We start from the raw sequence: 14,220 nt of genomic DNA, 5'->3' as shown, positions 1-14,220 counted from the left end.
CATGTTATGACACACTTATCAGCTGCCAGTGAAAGTCATAAATACAAGAAACACTACAACTTTGCAATAATAACACCACGCTGTAAGTATACCACATCTACACTGTAAGTTAATGAGAAAGAGCTGAGCTAAATCACCACTAAGAGAGAACACAAAATACGTCTCTTACCTCCATTTCTGTACAGTGTAAACGCCCTGATTTATCTGTAAGAGAAAAAAAAGTTTTCAGATAAAGAGACAATGGAAGAACAAAACTAAAAAGTTGAGTCACTGCTCTTTTTTGAGTAATTGCCAAATATTCCTTGTCTTACCTGAATCACACATTTCAATAATGTTTTTATTATATATGCATTCTGGTATTAAGAACAAGAAGGCCCTACCCTTTTTATTTGGATCCTTTACAATACTGTCTTTTAAAAAGATGTGTCTTTAATGCCTGGCTTCATTATTTAAATCATATGATTGATGTTTAGCCATGGAGGGAACATGAAAACATGTTGGCTTAAATTAAGCAGTAGCAAATAGCTATTTCAAGAGAATAAGCAGCATTAATTCATAAACTAGGGAAAAGCCACAGTTTCATCTGATACTTCTGGGATTTCAAAGAGTTCAACAGAAATATGAAGTTCAAGCAAATGAAAGTTAAAACATTACTATACTATTTTTGTAAGTCCCACTTGTCAATTTTTGCATTTCCTCTGAGTTCAGAAACATCACTTAGGAATTTGCATAATAAAGAAAAATTAAGTTTCTGAACTGTTTCATTAAATTGAAATCTCAGTTTTCTGAAACACAAAACAGTTTTATACCAAAGTGGCTTGACAGCTTAGCAAAAAGAAGACTGAAATTTCACAGCACATTAGGAAAGCATCATGTCATTAAAAGCAGCAAGTTTATAGTTTTGTATTAATAATCCTTATCAAAGTAGGGTCAAGGAATCCTGACAGGATGATTTCCTGCTGGAAAAAATATTCATGGAATTTAATTGCTTCACAGTAATCTATCCATTTGAAAGGGGATCTACCCAAAATTTTAATTTCAAAATACATGGATATAAAATTTTACATTTTTTGTCTTAGCTTTTCAGCTTCATTGCATTCACTCTGCTGGTTTAGAATTTGCAGCTTTGGACCCAATAGAGTAGAGCTTACAAAATGCATGACAGAATTCTGACATCTCATGTACTCAAAAACTAGAACAGGATGCATTTGCTTGACTGTGCATGCGTATTCGAAGAGCACATGTTCAGGTGATGATTAGGAAGGATTTACTGCAGTAGCTTGGAAAAGCCTGTGATTTGTATCCATAACTGGAAGGACTATTTTATCAGACTGGCTGACAAGCCCAAGGAAGCTCAACCAACTGGCTGGCACAATGCTTGCACAGAGGAGTGATCCCACGGACTTCATATGACAAATGTGAACAGCATGCAATACACTCAGCTCTGGGAAGAGTCACCTGCACAGAAAAACCTAATTTTTCATACTGAACTGGTCACCTTCCCTTTGGAACTAAAGGCTAAACACATCCTGAATTAGTAGGGAACACCCACCTAACAGAGTGAAAGTTGTTTACTTTCCTTTTGAGCTGTTGCCAAAGCAAGCTAATGCTTAGCACTGGTGTCTGACTTCAAAACCAAGAGCAAAGAGAGACTTTAAAAGGCTTTTGCATCGCATATCATCTTTTCTAAAGGACTGGTACCTCTGGTTCATTCACTTTCAGATGCATGTAATAAATTTTTCGGTGTTTAAAATGGTAACATTCACGTGATTTGTACAAACTATAAACAGGGGAAATTTGCTGAGAATGTTTTTTAACTGCTAGGATTATTAGCAGATTTATTAATATCAGGGGCTACTTTTGTGAAATCAAATGACAGGTGACCAAAATAATGTATCTTTTTGATACAAGATGATACAAGATTAATTCAGAGACATTTAGTCAAGACAGGGGAAGAAAAAAAGCACAAAGTTTAAAAGACATTACTTTAAAAAAAATACAACTTCATTAAGAAGTACTAATTTTAAACCAATAGCAATGCAGTGCATACACCAGGCCACCAATGTTTGCAATCACTGATAGTTTAAAATATTCAGACTTGCATCTCCTGCTGTCTAAAGGAACAGGAGCCAAGCTGTCCACTAGATCCTCTGAGTAGCACCAAGCACTCATCGCTGCACTTCACAGCAGAGCTGAGATCCTATGAACATCAATTTAGCAGAAGTCCCAAACAAGTCCTGAAGCACAAGAAACAAATAAATCAGCCTGGACCAAAACAAGAAAGATAAAATTGGAATTTCTGAAAGTAACAGCAAGAATCTTATATTGCAGCTCCTTTGATAAACTTCCATGAAAGCTGTTCCTCAAGGAAAAACACAAACTCTGGAGTGCTTTTTTTATTATTAAACTCAACTATTTATTCCTATTTATACCAGTATTTTAAACCTCAACAGAATTGTCATGAGTGTGTGTGCTGGGGCAGGAAGGGGGAATAACAAGTTTTTCATGCACCCAGACAGTATCCTAGCTGGTGCAAGTGACTGACTTACAACATTTTAATATGCATTATTGTAATTATTAACCATTCCATGTGCCTCTGTACCCTGAGACCAGCTATACAATTAGCACATTTCCCAGAGCTGTTCACAGTCACTTGTGGACTCACTCCATTGGGAATTTACTCCATTTCTGAAGAGATCATTAACAATACTGTTGATGCACTCACATGCATCTATCAAGACTGAAATGAATTCGCTTTTATATGGCCCCTGCAAGCCAATTTATTTATACTGGCTTTATCTGTAGTGGCTGGGAGTAGAAATTTCTTCTCTCTTCAGCTGACGTGACTGAAAAAGCAGTAACTCATAAATGTAGCCTAAGGGTCACACTCCCTTCATTAGCACTGGAGAAAAAAAATTCCCCAGAAGTCATAGAACAGTCTCTCTCTGCAAGCAGGATGAAGTGCTTCTCTGGTAAACAGGTGAAGCCTTAATAAACCATTTCAGCTGCTGATTCTTAACATAAATGAAGACTTTTCCAGACTTCAGAACCATTCAACTAGCTATACATCTGTGCAGCATTTTTACCACTCTTATTGCCAAAAAATATTCAACAGTAATTTTCTATTAGAGTTTTCAAATAAAAGCTAATGCATTCATTACTAGTAAACAGCACAACTTTGACTGTCAACTGCAGTTTATAAACAAACTATGGTTTGGAAAATTAGATCATTTTCACTCTCAGTTTGTTGAAATGCAAAAACTGAAGAGTTTTTGAAAGAAGGAAAGTGACTTACATTGGAGGTTTCCTGTATTTCTAAAAACAGTCTTCAGAGAGACACATTCAACAGAAAAAAGAAAATTAAAAAGAAAACCCAAACCTTCACATTCGTTTTTTGCTCTTGAGAATTTCTGTTTGAAAAGTGTCCTTCTGTCAAACCCTGAGCAAGAGGAGTCATTACAAACTTTCCTCAAGCACCAGGGAAGACGGTCTCATCCCTTCAGGCAGGAGCTCCCTGTACTCCTACCAATGGTAAGAAGCACACATTTAAGACTGTTTTAAAAGCAACACAGATAAGTCAGTATGTTAGAATGGACTGACCCAGGATATTTGTAGGACAGCATATGGGACGTGCCAACCCAGCTGCACTCCTCTATCCAAAGAAAAACCAAGCTACTGAGTTAACTTTAGTGATGTGACACCACAATCACACAGCCACCATTTAGGCTATAATCAGCAGATCTAAGAGCCCTGCAGCTCAGAGCATCTCCCTAGCCTTCCTCAGTGTCTCAGACTCCTCTGCTCACATCCAAGGCAGTTTCTTCAAGACAGCTTCTTTCAGAATTGAAATGATAAGCGCTGATTTTTCTGGCAATATTGTGGCTGATGCACATATTGGCAACAAACCTGAAACTCATTTTGGGTTTAAAGATTAATACTATAATTAAATGTCACAGCTCACTTCTGCAGGTTTGGAGTGAAATCAAGCTGCTGTTGCTACAACAACAGAACTGAAGTTGCTCTCAGGTATGACAGACACTGCCTGTATGCACTAGAGGACAGTGGAAGAAGAGAAGGAAAAAAGAACATAAGGGCTAACCTAGGGAAAGGGAGCAAGGAAGAACATGAGAGTCACTAACTCAAGTTCCTTGAGCTGTACAGTCTTTAGTCACACCCCCAAATTAACAAGAAACTGAATTTGTATTTGCTTTCTAGCTTTTACATCTTCAAGAGACATCGTAGCTACAGTAGTGAGCTTTTCTTTGCCCATAAGAGAATGAGGATTCCTCAAGTAAAGAAATAAAAATAAGTTCAGACTCACATTTAAACACCCAGAAATTGGAGTTTTGGTAACTTTGGAATTACCAAAAATGGGAGATTTGGTAACTAATCTGAAACTGGTCAGTTTCCTTTCCAAAAATGACAAGTTCATCAATACAAGAGTCAAGATGAGCACCAATAAAAGGAAAGGGAATGAAAGAAGAAAGCAAAGGCAATCATACCAGAGAAGAAAAATAAATAAATATGCAAAGAATGGAATTTGTAATTAAATGAAGGGAGAGGAAAATATTGATGTAGGAGAAGTGAGCCAAGCTGAGGAAAGACAGTGAAAACTTGTAAGATAAAAAGAAACAGAAAAAAAAGTGAAAAATATAAATACAAATATAGGCAAAGGATATATTAGGAGTAAGACACACCAGGATGCAGGGAAGAAGGTTGAAAAGAGCAAGAACATGAGGAAGTAGAAGGAAGCAGACTGGATTAGGAGAGGTAGAGACCCTCTCTGAGCAGGAAGCAGAGACCCAAGTTCTTAAGAAAGATCCTTAAGCTTTGAGGATCAACAAATCCTTCCTTTAAACTGTAATTAGAAGGTAACAAGAAATGGGATGATGTTTTAGAGCTTGTGGCTTTTTGGCTATGACTCATGATTTCTGTATCAGACTACAGCTGATGACTTAATAATTATATGCCTCACTTTTCTGCTTAGGAAAGAGAAAACTGTAAAAATTTTAAGAGAATACAAGGAAAATTCTTAGATATGTTTCTAGACCAATGACAATTGGGACTTTCCTTCCCTGTGCCAATCTTTTTTCATGCCTTCTATTTTCTCTATTCAACACTTCATGGAAGTTACTCCTAATTTTGAACAGTCATAAGCCCTTTTTGTCTATTGCACAAAGTAAAGGTAATGACTAAGACGTCTTCTGTATTAATACCCTGCTACATTTTGTAATAAAAACATTTTAAATTGCAAATTAACAAATCCATGCTACCTTAGTGCTAGCTCCTAAGATATAATTACATGGTCATTGTCTTGTCTCATTTCTATTCTGCTCAAGGCTGTGATCAACACAGGATTTTTTCTATGTTCCACTGCTTGCTCTCTTCAGCAAACCTCTAAGTTTTCCTTGGGATCACATAAATTTTTGTTGCTCTAAGATAAATACTGTGGTAGTTTTGAATATCCAAGTGCTACTGGACTCCATTCATAGCTGCCAATCTATTCTTAAATAAATACAGATACTGCACTCATCCTCCTCCAGCCTGTACAGGTATTAACTCTTCCCAAAAAAAGTGTGAATTTTTTCAGGCAGAGTTCACAAGCCTTGATTTTTCTTTTTTTAAATTTCTGTTACTCTGATCATATTCTAATTTTTCCTGGAGCTACCCAACTGCCTGCTCATTCAATACATAGGTGTGCTCCTGGCAGAACTGTGACTCCATTCAAGTCATCAGCAGTTTCTCCCATCATTTTTGATGGATCCAGAGCTTCAAGCAGGTTACAGCTTTTCTAAACTGATAACTCAGCACTACTGGATCTGTTAAGAATTGTCACTAGCTGTTAATAAACTCTCTCAAATAAATGAAAAAGGAGTTCTCTTAATTCTTCTCTACCTCAGCTATGTCTTTGCACTATAGAAAACAGCTCATCTCCTTTTGTTCCTTTTAAACTGCACAGTAATAAAATACAGTAATGCAATCATAGTTGCATGTGTCATGCAAGCTGTTTTAAGGTTTTATCAGGAATAAAACAATATTGTCTCCTTATTGGATCTGATGCTGTAATGTGATAAACTAATTCAGAAACAAAGAGCAAACACTCCTGTTTCCTTTTAACAGATATTATGAAAAAGTTTCTCCACTTCCATGAAGATATGCTCATTGCCAACAAGGATGCAGGATGTTACATACCTTTAATCTTCTTGTTACCTGCAACATTCCTACTGCACACTTGGCAAACACTCAGGCTTGGGTAAGATCTATCCACAGCTCTGCTGCCATGCTCTGCTGTCATTTGCACTGCCTGTACCTCTGATCCTGTCCTGCTCTGAATCATGCTGTTCAAGGCTCTCTCTCTCTCTCTCTTCCCCTCTATCACATCATACACTGCTACTGCCTTCCTTTTCAAAGCTCTGCTTGTGCTCCCCCATTCCCTCCCATCATCTCTCACTGGGCACTGTGGGGTAAACTATCACCTCCAGCCAGCCCTGAAGCTGGACTCCATTATCCATTACCTATTCTGCACCCCCTCCCCCCCAAAAAAGCATCTTTTTTCTTTCCCCAGCAATGTCCCATAGGGACGTGATATTAACTCTCTGCAACATCATGGCAGATGTCTCATTTTTCACTCTTCTCTTCAACTGTTGTTAACAATGACAACTAAAATTCCATTTTCCTTCCTAAAGCAACATTTTTACTGCATTAGACAAGAAAATCTCTGTTAAAGTCTTATCTTTTACTTTTAGTCATTATTAATACCAGGGACCCACAATTCCTCAAAGTTCTCCTTTCTAAGTTCAAATTTCAATGTTTTCCTTAGGAATAAAGCAGTTTTCAGACAACACCAAATCAGAGTTCATTTGTTCACTGCATACTTACCATCTTCAATATTTCTCCATACAAATATAGGCAACTAAGGCCACTTATCCCTGTTGGCAATTTCCTTCAATTTCTTTTGCGTAGGCATTTGAAATATGCACTTTTTTTCTTTTTAACCAAACACATTATTTTGTTATGCTGAGATCTTTTCTTTGCTTATTTTGTCCTCCCCTACCCGAACTGCCTACAATAGGATGCCCAGCATCTGCTGATATTCACAGAGAGCCCACGCAGTCCCCAGTGCACGGGATGCATCCATAAAAGCCATGACTGGAAGCCTTCCAGTTCATGCTTACGTACTGGGAACCACCCTGATGACAGAAAGCCTGGCATAAATAAGGCCTAAGCTTTCTCTCTTCCACAGATCAGTAGAGCAAGAAGAGATAAAAGCATCAACTCACCGAGGCTCCTCTCTGCTGTCTAGTAGTATTTTCATCCTACTTGACACCCAATATTAAAATATCTATATATTTTAGATATACATCTATCTTAAAACTCTTGCACAAGAAAGTGAGGCTCAATACATCAAGCCTTACTATTCTTAAATGCAGATATTTCTGAATACCCTTGAATTAGATTTGAATTCTGAGCATAATTAAATCTTCATCCTAAAGGTACTATGTATTTTAGCACTATTCATAGCAACACCTCTTTCAAAACTTCAACATCAAGAAAGGCTACTCCCACCGGGGACTGACAGATAAGAACGTCTTCATGCATACAAGTTGAATTTGCATTTTTTCATACTGTTTCTCCATTCTTGCTTTCCAAAATCTGGGCACACAAAGATGTAAGAGGGACATGGAAGTCATTAAAACTGCCAAGACAACACAAACTATTCTTCTCCAGCATGTCTCACCCTGAGCCCTCCAAGTCCCATGAAAGCCACCATGCAGTCAACTTTTCTGTGATCTTTTTGCATCAAAGCCAGAATACTCCATGCATTATGCCCTCCTGCTGAACACCTGGCAGATTTCCAAGAGAAAAATCTGCATAGTACTCACTTCTGGTAAGGCCAGCAGTAATTTCCCTGTGTGCTTTCTCTCTTAGGGCTGGAGGACGAGGCAAAAGAAGGGTCACTGACACTACCCACAGTTCAGGGTCTCAGGAGGGCGATGGAAGGCCAAGAAGAGCCACATTCATGCCAGCCCTGAACAGCCAACAGCTGGAAGTGAGCCCAACTCTGTGTTCAAAGTATCCTTCTTTGCCACTTTCCGAGATCCTCACGGCTGTTCCTCTTCAGGAACTCGGTGCTATGCCCAAAGCCAGGGGCCACCTTTGCTAAGCCAGGGACCTGGCACATACAAAACATGCAGGGAAAACCATCATTTTACCAAACCTACTCACCCCCAAAACTGTTCTGTTTCCCACCTCCAGGAAGGAGGTGGCACAGCCTCTGTGCTGGATAAAGAGCTCTTTATCCAGCTTCCAGCAATGACACAACCCCAGTGAAACAGCCTGCTCCACACCCTACAGTATCCTGGTGCCCCCAGATCCTGGGCATGATGTAGACTGCCAGCTCTTGTGTGGGTTTTCTGCTCCTCTATCTATCATTTCATTATTGTTTCAAGTTTATAAAAACATGTGTAAATGTGGTTCTGCAAGAAGAGAACTTGGAGGAGTCAAACCACATGTTTACCCCAAACATTTTAGCTCATTCAGAAGTTATTTTTTATTGCATCTGGCACTTTACTGGATGCCACCATAAGCTCTTTTCATACAAATTGCAAGTTATGAAGACTGCTAAAGCATCCATTAGTCAAGATAAATTCTACACTGTATCTCCAACTCCACAATGCGTATTTCGAAGCAACCCACACTTCTGTGGTATTTACATGTCACTAAGACAACCACAGTGAGCTTTATGTTTATTTTGCATATTCATGCAAAATCTTTCTTTCTTTCTTCCTTACTTTGGTTCTGGAAAAGTAAGAGGGTTCATATTGCTCTGTAAAAACATGGCTTCATGTGCATCTCTAGAGCAAACTCTGTGACATGACTGCGTTTGCTCCCGACGTTGCTCGAGCCCCACTGACAGGCGTGACTGATCACATCGTTCGCCACAATCCTGGACAAAGCCCGAATGTTCACTGCCCAAAGACACCATTCTTCAGGGATTCCTTTATTTGCCCACACAGGATTCTGTTGTTTACTAAAATAGAAACTAACAGCCAATATTTGTTCCTGTGAATTATCCAAACCTATGCACCAGCCTACACCTATACATTCTTTATGTATTGCTAGAACAAAACAGCTTTACAGCTCAGAGCATTAACCCGCAGAACCCCTATTGCTCTAACAAACCTCCTGACACAGGCATTTAAATCTAAATTGTCTGAAATACAAAGGCAGGAATCCTTCCTGATCCTCCTCTTGTCAGGGATTCAGGTGATATCAATGGTGACGTGAAAATGAACAACTGGGCAGCATTTTCATCCTTCATCTTTTTACTTCTTTTTAACCAAAACCTTATTTTTTTTTTTAAAGATAATGAAATATTAATAGATCACACAGATAAAACTGGAAAGATCTGAAAATCAGTCTCTGGTTTTATTTAAGGATGGGATTCAACTCCAAGGGCGTTTTTCTGCCCCACTATCAGCGAAACTCATCTCTTTCCTATCTCAAGGACATTTTTCTTTAATTTCTATGTATTGTTACTTGGAATTTCAATTATTGAGCATGAACTGGTAAACTGTTTCACAAGAAACTGCTTTGGAAAAATACCATCAGTTTCTGCATAATCAGTACTTCTTTCTAAGAGAACTTTAATTTGTATCTTGAAAGTTAAATTACTGTGACCATACAGCTTCAGGGCCTGTTACGTTGTACTGCTCCCCAGGCCAGGGCCAGGGCACTGCTTCTTCCTGAGCTTTCACTGGTGCAAAGAGAATACAGGAGCCTACAAACAAATACCTATTCCAGAGGCTCAAGCTGTAACTGGCTGAGGAAGCACATTAATCATCATCCAAAGAGAATGCAGTGAGCAACAAGGAAAAGAATAGGAACAGTTCAAAAGAAACCAATGACAAGCAAGCCTTCTGTCAGCTCCTCAATATTCAGTACAGTGAACTCCCAACATTCGATGTATCACATATATAACAATTTCCAGTGAAAACCTGCTCCAGGTTTCACAAATCAAAGAACACATAAAATCCCTTGTGAAAGCTTGGAGGATGAGAGGCCTCTGTTTCCAAAGTCTGTTCAAAGTTAGGTAGATGAGGAAGGCCAGGGGCAGGGAGAGGACCCCAGGAGGAAACCTCCTTCTTTTCAAATCCAGGCACCTACCAGCCTGCAGCTGATGGAAAAGCGAGTTCACCAAGGATGCTTTAGGAATGGACAGCTGGCAGGAAAATCCCTGCCTCCCCTTTTGCTATTATAGGCACTGGAGGGGACACTCTCCCTGGGATAGCTCCTGCCTCCTGCTTCCCTGGGAGGTCTTCACAGAGTGGTTATCTTTGTTTAGGTACATGCACACACGGTCTTAAGATTCTCAAGATATAAGCACACACGTGTGGTGTTATGCAAAATAACACATAGACTAATAAGGTTAAAAAAAAAAGAAAAATAGGGCTGGAATATTTTTTAAAAATCTCATCCATCCAAAAATTTAGATGTTGTATCAACATACACAAGTTAGCACATGTTGACTAAAGCATTTTCACAGTAAAGCTTCCATGTAAAATAAACATGCTGGATATCAGTGAGGGGCCTGAACTTTATATCCAAGTATATTCAACACCCTCCTACAGCCAGTAATGATATTGTGTAAGAGGAAATAGGATAAGTCCACCAATAGCAAGAAAAAAAGCTACAAAAGAAAGAAATACATAGTAAACTAATGTATTTCTTGCAATAGGAAATGGAAAAGAAAAAGTCTTGATGTCATCTCAAAAGACTGTAAGCAAAAGCAGCACACGACATGCAACACAAAACTCTTCAATGCACTTGTGACATGCAGATGCCTTGGTCAGGAGAGCATTTTCCTGGAATTTCTGGGTGTTGGTCTGGCATTTAATTAACATTACAAAGACCTGTTTTTTAAAACAATTTTAAAAGCACACCAGATCACATTCAAATGGAAGTCGTTATTAGACTCATTACAATTGCAGAACTAAATGATGTCCTTTCTTCCACTAAATATATTTTGATATTTGCATGTACCACTAGCTCCAAACTGGATTACTGCAAGTCTCTGCCAAAAGACTTTTCAGACAGGCACTGTATCAAAAGGCTTCATTAAATCGTAACACCAGGCATAATATTCGTGCTCTAAATGCTGAGGGCTCCATTAATCCCATTTTGTGAATTTACCATTGCCTTCTGATTCCCACAACTTTAAAATGCTGAAACCTCTGTCTTCTCAGAAAATTCTGTGACGGGGAATGTGGACTAGGCTGATACTGGGGAACACCATCATGTATTGGCCACATCCTTCTGCTGCCCATCTTTGATTTCTTTTCAGAAATTGAGCTTTACTTGCAACAGAAAAAAAAAATACTGCTGTTCACATTTAAAATCAGAAGCTTTGAAAGGCTGAGAAAAAGACATGCGCCCTCATTTTCCTTTCCAATGCAAAATACGCTTTCCTGGGCATTTTAACGAAACAGATGGTAGGTGCTAAGCCCCTGTACACGGCTTTCTCACTTACTTAGTGTCAGCACACATCTAAATGGATACATTTCTAATAGGTGCCTTTTGATGTCAAACTGTTCCGGGAGCCCCTGCGGGATGCACGGCCCGGCCGGAGGAACCCAAAGAGCAGGGAGCCCGCAAGAGCGGCGCTGCTCCCGGTGCGCGGATGACACGGGATTGATTACGCACCAGGAGAGACGACGCAATTATAAAACACTGGACCCGCATTCGCCTGCCCGTGCCCGCACGCAGGCGATCGCATCCCAGGAGAGGGGTCCTACCTTTCCAGGCACGACACCGAGATCACACACACACACGCAAGCAGACCCCCCCACCCCCACAGCCACAGCCCCCGGCAGGACCGAGGAGCCGAGCGCTCGCCCACCGCGACCCTCGGGCGGGAAGGACCGTCACGTCCCGGACAAAGGCTGCTGCCGCGGGGTCGGCGGCGGCCCCCCGGCCTTACCTGCGGCGGGCGGGGGCGGCCGGTCGGGCTCGTCCTGCTCCAGGGTGACGGCGCCGTCCCGCCAGACGCGGAGCTGCGCGGCCGCCGCCCCCAGCCTGGCGGCGGGGGTCTCTCCGCGGCGGGCGCGGGCGCGCAGCGAGGCGCAGCACTGGTAACACACGGCCCACGCCTGCTCCTCGTTGATGGGCTGGTTGTAGAGCCGGAGGATCTCCTCCAGCGACAGCGCCTCCGGCTGCCCGCCGGACCCGCCGCCGCCGTCCTCCTCCTCCTCGGCGGCCGGGCGGGAGGCGCCGGGCTGGGGCTCCATGCCCTGCGTCCGCCGCGGTGCTCCTCGCTCAGTGACCGGCCCCGCCGCCGCGGCAGCGGCTGCTGATGCTGCTGCTTGCGCTGATGCTGCTGCTGCTTGTGCTGCTGCTGCCGCCCGGTCCCGCCGTGCTCATCCTCTCCGCCCCACTAGTGCCACCAGGCCGCCGGACGGAGAGCCCGGCCCGCGCGGCAGGCAGCAGGAGCCAGGAAACAGGCAGGAGTCAGGAGGAAGGCAGGCACAGGATCGGCGCCCGGTCCGCCCGCTGCCGCCGCCGCAGGGGGAGCGACAGCTCATAGCAACGCAATGGCGTCCTCGTCCTCGCCCGCCCCCGCCGCGCGGCGCCGCCCGCCGCCGCAGCGCCCCCTGCCGCACGGCACGGCACGGCACGGGCGCCATGGCGGGCGCGGGGAGGATTCGCTCGGGGCTGCCACGGCAACCGGCGCCTGCATCGCCGGCCGAGCCGCTCGGCTTCCCGCTCTGCCGGAGACACCGACAGACGCGGGGCACTCCTCCCACAGCCCTCGGGCCGCTGTTTCTGCGCCGGGTGTTCGTAACCAGCACCCCCAGAAACAAACAACTGCCGGCGGGACGCGGGATGACACTCCCTGCACCCCCAAGCGTTAAACACTTGACACCAACCTGCGCCATCAAGGATACAGCGAAACATATCCGCAGAGCCCCGCTTCCATAGCGGGAGGGCGACTGCCTTTGAATTACCGGGTCTGCCCTCCCGAACCAAACACTTTCCCCGTGAAAGCTCCATCCTCGGCAGCAACAAGGTTGGAAGCGTCCAGGGTACACATAGAGGCTAGCAAAGTTAAATCAGTTCAATCTGGAAAGGGAACAACGAGGAACAACGATTCCCTCGTCATCTGGGAACTGACGACCCTGCCTCTGAACACACCTGGGCACCAGAAGGGCACAGCCCTTCACGCCAGCTTTGCCCCAGGCAAACGAGCACTTTCACGCAGAAAAACATCAGGCTAAATAAGCTGCAGCTCACACCGAACACTTCAGTTTCTATCTTTAGTGTTGTACCTCTCAGATGCGAAAGGAAAGTACAAATCCCCCGTTCGCACCTGATCCACTGGGAGCCGGGAGGGCGTGAGGGACAGCGGCGGGAGCGCCCCCTGCCGCGCAGGAGCGGCACTGCACCTGGGCACGGCCCCCGCCGCCGGCTCCAAGCAAACAGCTCCTTCCTCTCTTCCCGTTCCACTTCCAGCTCCTCTCTTCCCGTTCCACTTCCAGCTGTACTCAATGCCGCTGCTTTTTTCCTCTTTCCTCTTGTGTAACATACAGCGGTGCATACAAGATACAAGTGGTACCTAAATAACGCGTTAAATTTGGTGATATTCACCATGCAATATGATCCAGCTTTTCAGGCTACATTTAGATAGAAGGAAATTGGGGGAGAAATTGTACTTGTGAAGCTTTTATATATATATATATGTATATATTTATATATATATATTCTATATGCTGTATAACAGGCAAACAAATGCATTTTTATCTTCCGAGCAGTAAAAAAAAAAAAAACAAAAAAACCCCATAAAACCAGACTTGTAAAGTTAGCAGCAGGGCCAGTAAGTACATAATGTACTTATTAGAGTCCTAAATTTAAAAAACCTCAGTGCTGCCATAGGAAGTATTTAACACCTCTTGAAGAAAAAAGACACAAATGGTGTCACATTGCTACACTGCTGATTAAATGTACATGCAAAATGCCAATATTCACTCCTGCTGTATGTGTTGCAATATTCTCTAAGGTAAATTTTTTAGTCCAGCAGCAGCAGAAAGAGTGGCATCTTTCTTACAAGGACAACCAAAGGAGGTGGTCATGGCCTATCACTGACACACAATGGCTTCTACAGAAGGAACCAAACAGTTTCAGATTTTCCAGCCACAAGAAGAGATGCCCAGAGTCCACATGGGG

General features: G+C 42.7%; 1 protein-coding gene across 2 annotated transcripts in view; it reads right to left on the bottom strand.

The window, feature by feature from the left end:
- The window catches only part of SPIRE1 (spire type actin nucleation factor 1), a 127,170-nt gene extending 113,714 nt beyond the window's left edge, over window positions 1–13,456 (bottom strand). Inside the window, exons 1-2 of one of the 2 annotated variants that reach the window (XM_041399251.1) lie at window positions 13,367–13,456; window positions 170–204 (exon numbers count right to left, since the gene is read on the bottom strand). In XM_041399251.1, the coding sequence (XP_041255185.1) occupies window positions 170–175 (6 nt within the window). In that variant the 5' untranslated portion in view covers window positions 176–204; window positions 13,367–13,456. Of the gene's footprint in view, window positions 1–169; window positions 205–11,980; window positions 12,597–13,366 lie in introns of those variants that run through there. The other variant, XM_041399250.1, reaches the window with a different exon arrangement.
- Between the last annotated feature and the right edge of the window lie 764 nt (window positions 13,457–14,220).

Source organism: Onychostruthus taczanowskii, unplaced genomic scaffold (assembly GCF_017590055.1).
Source record: "Onychostruthus taczanowskii isolate IOZ18803 unplaced genomic scaffold, ASM1759005v1 scaffold16, whole genome shotgun sequence".
Lineage (NCBI taxonomy): Eukaryota > Metazoa > Chordata > Aves > Passeriformes > Passeridae > Onychostruthus > Onychostruthus taczanowskii.
This window is presented reverse-complemented; position numbering and strand designations above follow the sequence as displayed.